General features: G+C 52.3%; 2 protein-coding genes across 5 annotated transcripts; one reads left to right on the forward strand and one right to left on the reverse strand.

Moving 5' to 3' along the window:
* Positions 1–3,289: 3,289 nt before the first annotated feature.
* LOC123940404 (keratin-associated protein 10-12-like) lies at positions 3,290–4,171 on the reverse strand. 2 transcript variants are annotated; one of them, XM_046003192.1, is made up of 2 exons: positions 3,794–4,171; positions 3,290–3,751 (listed from the first exon to the last, which is right to left on the reverse strand). In XM_046003192.1, exons 1-2 carry the CDS (start codon positions 4,169–4,171, stop codon positions 3,290–3,292), a joined length of 840 nt encoding a protein of 279 aa, XP_045859148.1. The 2 variants fall into 2 exon arrangements, with proteins under 2 accessions (XP_045859148.1, XP_045859149.1); XM_046003193.1 differs by having other exon boundaries at positions 3,290–3,735; positions 3,790–4,171.
* A 4,413-nt stretch (positions 4,172–8,584) lies between these two features.
* On the forward strand, positions 8,585–9,694 carry LOC123940377 (keratin-associated protein 10-12-like). 3 transcript variants are annotated; one of them, XM_046003150.1, is made up of 2 exons: positions 8,585–9,223; positions 9,371–9,694. In XM_046003150.1, the coding sequence occupies exons 1-2, from the start codon at positions 8,585–8,587 to the stop codon at positions 9,692–9,694; spliced, it is 963 nt and encodes a 320-aa protein (XP_045859106.1). The 3 variants fall into 3 exon arrangements, with proteins under 3 accessions (XP_045859106.1, XP_045859108.1, XP_045859105.1); XM_046003152.1 differs by having other exon boundaries at positions 8,585–9,188; positions 9,477–9,694; XM_046003149.1 differs by having other exon boundaries at positions 8,585–9,694.
* Positions 9,695–12,812: the final 3,118 nt, after the last annotated feature.

Genomic DNA, 12,812 nt, shown 5'->3' on the forward strand with positions numbered 1-12,812 from the left:
AAATTTGACAATCTGGAAGAAATGGATGCATTCCTAGAGACATATAAACTACCACAACTGAACCAGGAAGAAATAGAAAACCTGAACAGGCCCATAACCAGTAAGGAGATTGAAACAGTCATCAAAAATCTCCAAACAAACAAAAGCCCAGGGCCAGGCAGCTTCCCAGGGGAATTCTACCAAACATTTAAAGAAGAACCAATTCCTATTCTCCTGAAACTGTTCCAAAAAATAGAAATGGAAGGAAAACTTCCAAACTCATTTTATGAGGCCAGCATCACCTTGACCCCAAAACCAGACAAGGATCCCATCAAAAAAGAGAACTACAGACCAATATCCTTGATGAACACAGATGCAAAAATTCTCACCAAAATATTAGCCAATAGGATTCAACAGTACATTAAAAGGATTATTCACCACGACCAAGTGGGATTTATTCCAGGGCTGCAAGGTTGGTTCAACATCTGCAAATCAATCAATGTGATACAACACATTAATAAAAGAAAGAACAAGAACCACATGATACTCTCAATAGATGCTGAAAAAGCATTTGACAAATTACAGCATCCTTTCCTGATCAAAACTCTTCAAAGTGTAGGGATAGAGGGCACCTACCTCAATATTATCAAAGCCATCTATGAAAAATCCCACCACAAATATCATTCTCAATGGAGAAAAACTGAAAGTTTTCTGCTAAGGTCAGGAACACGGCAGGGATGTCCATTATCACCACTGCTGTTCAACATAGTACTAGAAGTCCTAGCCTCAGCAATCAGACAACAAAAAGAAATTAAAGGTATCCAAATAGGCAAAGAAGAAGTCAAACTATCACTCTTCGCAGATGATATGATACTATATGTAGAAAACCCAAAAGACTCCACTCCAAAACTGCTAGAACTTGTACAGGAATTCAGTGAAGTGTCAGGATATAAAATCAATGCACAGAAATCAGTTGCATTTCTGTACACTAACAACAAGACAGAAGACAGAGAAATTAAGGAGTCAATCCCATTTACAATTGCACCCAAAACTATAAGATACCTAGGAATAAACCTAACCAAAGAGGTTAAGAATCTATACGCAGAAAACTATAAAGTACTCAGGAAAGAGATTGAGGAAGACACAAAGAAATGAAAAAATGTTCCATGCTCCTGGATTGGAAGAATAAATGTTGTGAAAATGTCTATGCTACCTAAAGCAATCTACACATTTAATGCAATCCCTATCAAAATACCATCCATTTTTTTCAAAGAAATGGAACAAATAATCCTAAAATTTATATGGAACAAGAAAAGACCTCGAATAGCCAAAGGAATATTGAAAAAGAAAGCCAACGTTGGTGGCATCACAATTCCGGACTTCAAGCTCTATTACAAAGCTGTCATCATCAAGACAGCATGGTGCTGGCACAAAAACAGACACAATAGCCAAACTATGGAAAGAACCTAGATGTCCATCAACTGATGAATGGATAAAGAAGATGTGGAATATATACACAATGGAATACTATGCAGCCATCAAGAGAAATGAAATCTTGCCATTTGCGATGACGTGGATGGAACTAGAGGGTATCATGCTGAGTGAAATAAGTCAATCGGAGAAAGACAACTATCATATGATCTCCCTGATATGAGGATATGGAGATGCAACATGGGGGGTTGGAGGGGAGGAGAAGAATAAATGAAACAAGATGGGATTGGGAGGGAGACAAACCAGAAGTGACTCTTAATGTCACAAAACAAACTGAGGGTTGCTGGGGGGAGGGGGGTCAGTAGAGGGGGTTGGGGTTATGGACATTGGGGAGGGTATGTGGTATGGTGAGTGCTGTGAAGTGTGTAACCTGGTGATTCACAGACCTGTACCCCTTGGGATAAAAATACATTATATATTTATAAAAAAATAAATTTTTAAAAAAAGTTTTGAAGCAAGGAAAAAAAAAAACTCATCAAACGGTACAGTGAGACAAGGCGCGTCTGACTGTATGGACATTGGACCCAGAAAGCAGATTTTAAACTAAGGAGTTAGTTAAAATACTGCTGGGATGGGGAAGGGTTTGGGCAAGGAGCTTGTAGCAGGTGGGGAGTGTGGTGTGGTCGCTGGGGTTGCCGGGAAGGAGACGGAGAGCCAGGGGAGAACATGGGTTCCCTTTGTGGGTTCTGGCTGTGGACACAGCCATGGGGAGAGTGGGGCTCACGGGCAGGGAGGGGAGTGTTCTGGAGGGGCAGGCGGGGCCACTGGGCCTCTGCTTGCAACAGTTCTGGAACCCTGTAGGGGTGCTCTTGCTGGATGCCCCGCCCCTGTCCATCAGTGCCCTCACGCGACATCACTGTCATCCTGACATCTGAGCAGCCGGCTGTTCATGGTAATTCAAGGCCCGACGGTTTCTCAGTTAACAGGGAAGGCACCATACCAGGTCTCTGTGTCCCTCAAGCTCCCAGGCGGAGTCCAGACCTATCAGATGATGGCCTTCAGAGTCCCGCCCAGGACGGGATCCTGGGGGTCCTGTCACTGACCCATAATATTTTGTTTCAAACCTAGTTGCTGTCTTTGGGACCTTGGAGCAGTGCTTCCCTCCCCCACGCCACCACCTTTCTGCTAAATGGGTACCACCCTTGGGAGGACCCCAGGGGGACCCCGGGCCCATAGGGGCTGTGCTGCTGCAGCCCCCAGGCCGGATCGTCGGGGCCGGTTTGCCCAGCTGGGGCGTGGGTGGAAACGGGCCAGGGGCTGAGAACCCCCAGACCACGACCCGTGTGCAGGCAGCCAGCCTCGGGAAGCCCAGGGCACGCAGGGTCCAGCAGCCCTGACCTTCCTGGGCCGGGGCGTGCCTCCCACCCCCGGGCCCTGCCTTGCGGGATTTCTCAGTCTCCCATTCCGAGAAATGTTCCCGGATGGAGGAGACCAATGTCTGGTCAGACCCCTGGACTCCCCGCCCCCATGAGGGTCGGATGAAAGGAAGCAGGTGCGCTGGTGAGAGTTTATTGGGGTGTCTGAGCAGGCGCTGAGAGGTCGGCAGGTGAGGCCGGGGGACCCGAGCCGAGAAACTGGGAGGGAAGGACGGGGACCCAGCAGCGGTGGAGGCCCCTCCTGGGAGCAGGAGCCCTGGGGAGCAGCGGGGTCAGCGTTCTGGGGAGCTTTTAGGTCAAGGTCAGGTCAGCAGAGTGGACGCATGGAAGACCTGGGTGTGGGCAGCCACCGAGCACAGGTCAGGACCAGACTGAGGGGGGCTGGGAGGACCACCATCACCGGGTGGGTCCTAGCCCAGCTGGCCCCGGGGGAGACGGCCCCGTCAGCAGCAGGACGTCTGGGCTGAGGCGGGCACACAGCAGGCCTGGCGGGAGCCCACGGGGCGGCAGAGCAGGGACACGCAGGAGGCCCGGCGGCAGCAGCTGGGCTGGCAGGAGGAGGCGGGGGCACAGCAGGGGGAGGCGGGCACGCAGCAGGCGGGCCCGCACACGGGGCGGCAGAGCAGGGACACGCAGGAGGACGGTCTGCAGCAGGACGAGGAGCAGGGGCTGGGCTGGCAGCAGGAGGAGGCTGAGCAGGGGGAGGGCCCAGAGCAGACAGGGGTGCAGCAGACGGGCTTGCAGCAGACAGGGGTGCAGCAGACGGGCTTGCAGCAGACAGGGGTGCAGCAGACGGGCTGGCAGCAGACAGACACACAGCAGTCTTCCTGGCAGGGGGAGGAGCTGCAGCAGGAGGGCTGGCAGCTAGACTGCTGGCAGCATGAGGACCCTGTGCAGGGGGAGGCCTGGCAGCAGACAGGGGTGCAGCAGACGGGTTTGCAACAGACAGGGGTGCAGCAGACGGGCTTGCAGCAGACAGGGGTGCAGCAGACGGGCTTGCAGCAGACAGGGGTGCAGCAGACGGGCTGGCAGCAGACAGACACACAGCAGTCTTCCTGGCAGGGGGAGGAGCTGCAGCAGGAGGGCTGGCAGGAGCTGGTGCAGGCTGACTGGCAGGGGCTGGATCCGCAGCTCGCAGGGGTGCAGATGAGGGTCAGGCAGGAAGGGGCACAGCAGGGGGGGGCGCAGCAGGGGGGCTCGCAGCAGCTCTCTGGGCAGTCGTCCACCTGCCAGGAGTCGGGGCAGGCGTCACAGGAGCCGGGCAGGCAGACGCGGCTGCCGTAGCTGCGGTCACTGGAGCAGACGGACAGGGTGGACGTGGCCATGGTCGGGGCGGTGGGGCTGGAGGAGGCTATGAGTGTGTGTGAGTGTGAGTGAGTGTGTGAGTGTGTGGTGCTTGAGGCTAACAGCTTTTATACCCTCCTGGATGTTGTCTCCCAGGCCCCAGCAGGCTCTAGTTCCGGCTCCCAGGCCACGTTGGTGTTTATTTACCGGGATATTGTCTGACTCAAAAAACTCCTGGAGCAGCTGACTCCGGAGTGTCTCATTGTGTCCCGGGGAGCAGGAGTCCCAGCCCTGGTTATCAGAGCAGGGGATGGCGGGTAGAGGGCAAGTGTCCCTCAGCCCTGAGTACCAGCACCCCGGCCTCCTCTCAGGAAGCAGCTCCATTCCCCGCTTTATCCCTGTGCCCGTCTTGCGGTCTCATTGCCCCTTACTCTCTCTGCACACACACGTGCACACACAGTGCATTCTTGTTACACAGTCACTAGGTTCTAGAAAGTCACCAAAAACACTGGATTCGCAAATCTGGGAACACGGGACCATCGCTCCCAGGTGAATACGGGGCTGGGTCCCTGCAAGCCCTGGTCAGATTTTCAGCAACCGGCAATACACGGTGGGTTAGATGTGTGTTTCTGTTTCAAGCAACTTATTTAATAAACACTTGAGATACATTTTATTTACCCGTGGACTCCCTGCCAAGAGCACCTTCAGTCACTCCTGAGCAAGGCTTATCAGTTGCGGGTTTTCTCCAAAAGGCATGTGAGCCCTCTTAAGCTCAGAACTCTAGACCTCCAGCACTACGCCTGGGGCCACTGTCACCAGCAAAATCACAGCATAAAGCACAAAAAGCTACATGAAGTGGGCGGACAGGCTGACAGTCCGGGGGCCGACTCGGGAGGCAGAGCCTCATTCCACCTCAGCTGGAGACACGTGTCTGCTTCTTAAATTTGGAGCAGTCCGCACATGTCCACGAGTGACCATGCACACACTGTGAGTATTGATTTGTGGTTACAAAGAAATTTTAGTGAGTAGGTGAATCACAGATAAAGAATCCATGAACAATGAAGATTGACTTTGTCATCTTTCTCTGCACACGTACCTAAATGTGTATAATGTACATTTTTAAATACACATTGTATCATAATCTACCCACTCTTTTTTGGTAACTTAATGTAACAATGGATCTCCTTTCCCATGAATACATAAAGATTTCTCTTTCTTTTTTAGGGATTCACAGAATCTCACGTTGTCCTCTGTATTGGTCTGTATGGTCCCTGTCTTTGTGCTTCCAGACTTCCTGTGCCCTTATATTTGGGATCTGGTTCTTAGAGTTAATATGCAGGCCTTCCATTTCTGTCGGACTCTATTTTATTTATTTGTAAGTGGAAATATTTTATTTGATACTTGACATTTAATTTCAGTATTGATAGTTGGGTTTATATCTGAGATCTGGTTGTATGTTTTCTGTTTGTCTAAAATGTCTTATGTTCCTTTTACCGTTTCCTGACTACTTTGGGGTATTTTTATTATTTATCTGCCTGGTCCCATTCATCAGTCGTTGTCTGCGGTTTCGTAATTGTCTCAGAGGTCAGCCCAGAGGCTACAGCGTGCCTTCCTAAGATGGTCAAGTCTGATGGGTAAGGGCCCGTCCGCTGCATGGGCCGCTTCTGGAGCAGCCCTGCGACCCCAGCACACCTCAGCTCCTCCCCTGCTTGTGCTGCACCGTTCATCTCTACTACAGTGTAGAGCCCACAGGAAAGTGTAAATATATAGTATAACATTGCGAAGGGACACGTGGGCCGGTTTCCACTCTACTTGTACTAGTGTCTGTCCTTTCAGGTTCTCCTCCATTTTCCTGTGCTTCTGCCCTCCAGTCATCCTACCTGAAAGCTTCTTGCGGCAGTGACTTTGAAGTGCATCCTCTGGAGAGGACTCTGCTCCGCGCTTGCTGGTCTGGTGATGTTTGTGGCACCTTCACCTCTGATCGGCATTCTTGGGGAGCTCTATTCCAGTTCTGCAGTCATTTCATTGGGCCCCTTAAAGATGCCATCCTATTGTTCTGTTCCTGCTGTCCGCCCCCCACGCTGCTATGACAGCCACTGATCAGTTCATAAATGTCAGTCCTGTGTTCTCTTCAGTTAACATTTCTACTTGTTTCTTCATCTATGTTTCAGTTTTACAATAAAGGTCTCCCTCCTTACACCTATTTCCCTGAGCACTTTCAACACAATTCTCTCGAGAGTCTGTGTCTGATTAACTCCAACACTGTCATCTCAGGCTTGTTTCTATCATCTGTTTGTCTCTTGACATGACTGTAATTCTTGATTGAATGTTTGACATTGCGAAAAAGTCTCGCAGCTCTGGATGAGTTTCTCTCCTCCCAAAGAGTTTCACTCTGGCTGGCAGCCTGGGTGGGGTAGAGGACTCATACCGATGTGAGGGTTCTCCCCTCCAGGGGCCAAGCTGTCCTGGGGTCTCACCTGAGAGTGGCTCCTCCTTGGCCAGTCATCAGGGTTATGAGTCTCCCTGGCAATGAGGCTGCCGAAGCTCTGCTTGGGTTTTAAGGGCTTTCTGCTGGCTTTCTTAGCACCTTTCCCGCGTAGCATAAAAAAATGCCTTAAGATTCAGCCTGCAGCTCTGGAATTCCTCTTGGGGACTGCCATCTCCCTGGGGTCTTGACCCCTTGGGTCCATGTTGCCTCTGCAGTTGCAGACTCCTGTGGACTTCTCTCCACCCTCCCTGAGGTTTCCCAAAGCTCTGCCACCCTCTCTACATGCCAGTTACTTCCCCGCACACCCCACAGTAGGATTCATCAGCTGCATTTCAGGAAAAGCTGTTCCGAGATGCCAGCCTGCCTCTCTGACGTTGCTCCTCTCCATGTGTTGGCCCTCAACACTCAGTCTCATCAGCAGCCTTCAAAAGCTCTGCACAGACGTTTTTGTATCTTATCCAGGTTTGGGGGCCATCCTCAGCCGGCATACCTATATCTAACAGAGGCCGCCATCATAGACAGCAAATATCACCCTCTCCCCACCCCTGCCAAGCACTTATAGCTTACAGATTAGTTCCTGTATCTCCAGAAGGGCCAGAAGCTAAACCAGGCTCAGATCTACACCAGTTTTATAACTCAAGACATACAGAAAGACAACTCAGCCACAGTTTAGTTGAATTCCTAGGACTCCTTTCTTCCCCAGCATGGACGTCCTTGTAGGTGAGAGGCCTGGGGTGAGAACCTCTTCTGGAAACAGAATGGCCAGGAAGGGTGAGAATCAGAGGCCACAGATGCAGCAGGGGCTGCCTGCACGCTACCCGCACGCCCCCAGAGCCCTCCCACTGGGGTGTGATGCCTCTCCTCCGGGCCCCATGCTGCTGAACCCATTCTCCACCATCATCACGGGGCACCAAGCACCCACCTCTCCTGGCTGACAGGCCTCCATGGGGTCGTGACCCATGCATTCTCCAGCTCTACACTGTTTCCAGCACATGGGGGGCTGGCTCCATAGTGAATACATTCATGCTTGGAAGGTAGAAGGACCAGGGAGGATGGAAATTTATTTAGCAGAGGGAACCAAAACCACTTGGTGGCCACTTAGATAGTCTTCGCAGAAGAAAGGAAGGGGTTTGGATGACCTTCAGGTTTCTGGCTGGGGTGACCCAAGGAATTTTTCAGTTAATAGTCAAGAAAATCAACAGGAGACACAAAAAACCATTGCTTTTTCTCTGAAGGCTTTGTGGGAGCTGCACTTCCTGCAGGTGGGAAATAGGGCCCTCCGGTTTGTACTCAAGGTTTTCAGGGTTTGGGTGTTATAAGGCCATGAACTTGGGCTTGGTGAGTGGTCAGGCAGAAGTGGCCCGCATGGCCCCCCAAGGACTTGGAAAGTGTGGCCACCTGACTGCCTCACCTTCCCCTGCTTGCCACCTGCACGTGCCCTCAGGGGAACTCCCCACACCAGAGAGAGGACCAGGGAGTCACAACCAGAACACGTCCGTCTGGCTCTGCACTCTCTCTGACGGGCAGCTGTGCCACGCTGACAAGCAGGGGCTCCCAGTGTGCACAAGATCCACCCAGGTGTCCACAAAAGGGCAGTTAGGATTGGAATAGACGGACTCTTGTGCAGCCAACTTGGCCCCATGACATGCTATTTGCAGACTCACTTTTCCAGCTCAATGCACGTTCTAGACTGCAGATCGCTTAGGATGAGTCAACAGACCCCAAAACACACTAGGAGTTTTATAGCTAAGCAAACACCTCATAGAACCAAACACACAGCTGTCGCTAATGAGAGTCCCTGGGGCTCCAAACAGCAACAAGGAAGGGAAGCGAGCAGGGTTGCTGCTGGGACAAACACACACCCAGGAGGGTATAAAAGCTGACAGACAACTCAGTACCTCACACACACTCACACACTCACACTCACACTACACTCACACCCTCCTCCAGCCCCACCGCCCCCACCATGGCCGCGTCCACCCTGTCCGTCTGCTCCAGCGACTGCAGCTACGGCAGCCGCGTCTGCCTGCCCGGCTCCTGTGACTCCTGCCCTGACTCCTGGCAGGTGGACGACTGCCCAGAGAGCTGCTGCGAGCCCCCCTGCTGCGCCCCCCCTTGCTGTGCCCCCTCCTGCCTGACCCTCATCTGCACCCCTGCGAGCTGCGGGTCCAGCCACTGCCAGTCAGCCTGCACCAGCTCCTGCCAGCCCTCCTGCTGCAGCTCCTCCCCCTGCCAGGAAGACTGCTGTGTGTCTGTCTGCTGCCAGCCCATCTGCTGCACCCCTGTCTGCTGCAAGCCCGTCTGCTGCACCCCTGTCTGCTGCAAGCCCGTCTGCTGCACCCCTGTCTGCTGCCAGACCTCCCCCTGCTCAGCCTCTTCATGTTGCCAGCAGTCTAGCTGCCAGGCCTCTTGCTGCAGCTCCTCCCCCTGCCAGGAAGACTGCTGCACCCCTGTCTGCTGCAAGCCCGTCTGCTGCACCCCTGTCTGCTGCACCCCTGTCTGCTGTGAGGCCTCCCCCTGCTCAGTCTCTTCATGCTGTCAGCAGTCTAGCTGCCAACCCTCCTGCTGCAGCTCCTCCCCCTGCCAGGAAGACTGCTGCAAGCCCGTTTGCTGCACCCCTGTCTGCTGCAAGCCCGTCTGCTGCACCCCTGTCTGCTGCAAGCCTGTCTGCTGCACCCCTGTCTGCTGCAAGCCTGTCTGCTGCACCCCTGTCTGCTGCAAGCCCGTTTGCTGCACCCCTGTCTGCTGCAAGCCCGTCTGCTGCACCCCTGTCTGCTGCAAGCCCGTCTGCTGCACCCCTGTCTGCTCTGGGCCCTCCCCCTGCTCAGCCTCCTCCTGCTGCCAGCCCAGCCCCTGCTCCTCGTCCTGCTGCAGACCGTCCTCCTGTGTGTCCCTGCTCTGCCGCCCCGTGTGCAGGCCCGCCTGCTGCATGCCCGCCTCCCCCTGCTGTGCCCCCGCCTCCTCCTGCCAGCCCAGCTGCTGCCGCCGGGCCTCCTGCGTGTCCCTGCTCTGCCGCCCTGTGGGCTCCCGCCAGGCCTGCTGTGTGCCCGCCTCGGCCCAGAAGTCCTGCTGCTGAGTGATCTTCTATGGCCACTCCAAACCTGAGGAGCTCCTGTGCACAGCCTGGATTCTTCACTGAGCACCAAGGCAGCTGTTCAGCCCCCTTCGCTGGGCCCCATGGTGGACAGTGGTCACCTGTTCCCCACTCTGCATTTGTCCCACTGACTTTCCTCAAGTAGCAACTTTTCCCAAGTCAATATGCCCTGCCTCCTCCACCTGGGGTTGGCAGTGACCCCAACATGGCCAGCTGGGATCCCCCAAGCCTTTGAACCCCATGTGCCGCGAAAGGAGAGGAGATCCAATACCTTCTCCAGAGCTGTGTCTCACCACTGCCACAGGACCTGTATGTCCCTGGCTCCTGCACTGATTCCTGAGCTGGTTTCTGCATCACCCCTCATTCTGTGAGCTGTCGATCCCCAATAAATTCCTGTTTTGATCAGCTTCACCAGAATTCTTGTCTGTGATTTCCAAGAAAGACCTCCATCCGACATCCTCCCTCCCCGGCGTATGTGCTTGTCGCCCCGGCCGCCAGGATCCCGCCCTTCAGCAGGGTCTAGGAGGTGCCTCTGGTGACATGTATGTCCAGGGCATGGACCCTCTTTCAAGGACACACAGGCTGAGTTGTCTGGTGGCAGTGCCTGGGGAAGAGCCACCCTCAGGTGGCTTCCCTGAACCCAGACTGTCTCCAGCCCCTGCACTCCAGAAGGATGGACTCCACAGGCCCATGTAGTTAGGAGCCAGCACCACCGGCCTGGGACAGCTGTCCTTAGGCCTGCTGACAACGTGGGCCCTTGGGTGGTGTCTGGGAATGTGGATTTGGGGGGGATTTCCACCCATGTGAAAGGGCCTCATTGGCCGTAAACTGTACAAATACTATGGCTTGTGCTGAACACCTACTCTTCCTGGGGGTCTTGAATTCTGGTACAAACCAGGCAGAGGCTGCCCACATGGCGTGGCCCCAATAAAAACTCTGGGTGCTGACCTCTGACGAGCTCCCTGGGGAGGAGGGGGTGATGCCTCATGCATGTTGTCACTGCTCCTGGATGGGGAGTTGGGCAAATCCTGTATGACCCCATTGGGCAGGGCTCTGGAAATGTGTGCCCATAGCCCCTGGCTTCTCCCCACGCACCTTTGCCCTGGGCTGATTTTTGCTCTGTGTGCTAAGTCCTGGGAGGTCCTCCAGCAAATCTCCAAATCCTGGGGAGCCCACACCCAACAGCCTGGCAGAAGTGTTCGAGTCTGATGACGACATGCATGGCCAGGACGGTAGGAAAAAAGGTCTGCTCTGTGCCTCAGGTGAGAGTTTCCAAGCAAGTTGGTAACATCTGGAAAAGCTGACCCTGTGCACACCCTACACCCCGGGGTGGCTCTCCTGGAGAAGACCTCATGTGTATGCACATGAGACATGCGCATTATCTCACCATGGAGTTTGGAGGGCCTAAGTGTTAAACACTACAAAACGCCCCGCAGTAGGAGAATGGACAAGCAGACAACAGCACAAAAAGAAGGCAGCCAACTGGGTGTCTAATGGGGAGACAAACTTTGCCTTCTTCCTCACATCATACACAAAATTAATGAAGGGAAGGCAAGAATATTAGAACTTAATGCAGAAGGTAAAATAGTGGTGGTCCAAAAGGATAGGCAAGAGAATATCTTCACAACGTGTCGTAGGCAAAGACATCAAAACCACTAAACATAAAAAGGAAGAGTCAGGGGCACCTGGGTGCCTCACTTGGTTCAGTGTCCAACTCCTGGTTTCAACTCAGGTTGTGATCTCAGGGATCATGGGATTGAGCCCTGCATTGGGCTCCTTGCTCAGTGGGACGTCTGCCTGAAGGTTCTATCCCTCTACCCTTCCCCCCACTCATGTGTTCTCACTCATTCTCTCTCTCTCTCTATCTCAAATAAATAAATCTTTAAAAAAGAAAGAAAAATAGTCATTATACTGGACTTCATTAAAATTAGGAACTTCTGGGGCACCTGGGTGGCTCAGTGGGTTAAAGTCTCTACCTTCGGCTCAGGTCATGATCCCAGGGTTCTGGGATCGAGCCCTGCATCGGGCTCTCTGCTCAGTGGGGAGCCTGCTTCCTCCTCTCTCTCTGCCTGCCTCTCTGCCTACTTGTGATCTCTGTCAAATAAATAAATTAAATTAAGTTAAAAAAAATAGGAACTTCTATGCATCAAAGGACACCATGAAAACCACACATCCACTAGGACACCTCAAGTTAGAAAGTCTAACTACCCTGAGTGTCAGCAAGGATGTGGAAGAACTGAGAAATATACATTTGCTGCAGGGAATGTAAACGGGTATGGTCACTTTGGAACCAGTGTGGCAGTCTCTCAATCATCGCCAATCATGTGGCCCAGACTTTGCACTCTTGGTTGTTTACCTAAGAGAAGTGGCAACACAAGTCCACACAAAGAATTGTTCATGAATATTCACACCAGCTATACACGCATCAGATGAGCACATGAGCAGATGAACACATTGTATTATATCCACACAATGGAATATGACTCAGCACAAAAAGAAGGCAACCGTATACATATTTATATACCTCAATACCCTCAGGGAAGAAGACAGTCCCTAAGAGTTCATACAATATAATTTAATATACATGAAACTGTAGAGAACACAAATCTAACCTACATAGGAAGGAGTTCTGTAGTTCCCTGGAGCCAGGGTCCAATGCGGTGGGATTGAGAACACATAGGAAATTTTCAGGATGATGAAGTTCTGTATCTTGCCTGTGACAGTGGTCACTCTGGTGCATATCTTTCCAAAACTAAGCAAATAGAAACGTTAGATGTACACGTTATGGTATGTGAATCATACCTCAATTAAGTCAACTTTTTAAAAAGAACACCATGAAGAGGATGAACAAAACACATCCCTGACTTGGAAGAGTTGTGTGTAATGCTCATACCCAGTGCAGTGCTGGAAGGTCTCGTACCAGTTCTTCCCGCTTCTGGGTTCAGAACACCAGCGAAAGCTGTGGTGTATTTATACCATGGGAACTGGCACAAACGACAAATCAGGGATTTTTTGTTTTGCTTTATAGAGAGCTAGTTATTAAACATTTATCACACACCACTGTATATATACAACAATTAACTCACATTTGAAATATATA

The sequence above is a fragment of the Meles meles genome, chromosome 4 (genome assembly GCF_922984935.1).
Source record: "Meles meles chromosome 4, mMelMel3.1 paternal haplotype, whole genome shotgun sequence".
Lineage (NCBI taxonomy): Eukaryota > Metazoa > Chordata > Mammalia > Carnivora > Mustelidae > Meles > Meles meles.

Coding starts and splice junctions, on each gene's coding strand:
- LOC123940404 (XM_046003192.1), bottom strand. CDS start 4,171: ATGGCCACGTCCACCCTGTCCGTCTGCTCCAGTGACCGCAGCTACGGC. Junction 3,752..3,793: donor AGCCCGTCTGCTGCACCCCT/GTCTGTTGCAAA, acceptor GTCTGCTGCCAG/GCCTCCCCCTGCACAGGGTC.
- LOC123940377 (XM_046003149.1), top strand. CDS start 8,585: ATGGCCGCGTCCACCCTGTCCGTCTGCTCCAGCGACTGCAGCTACGGC.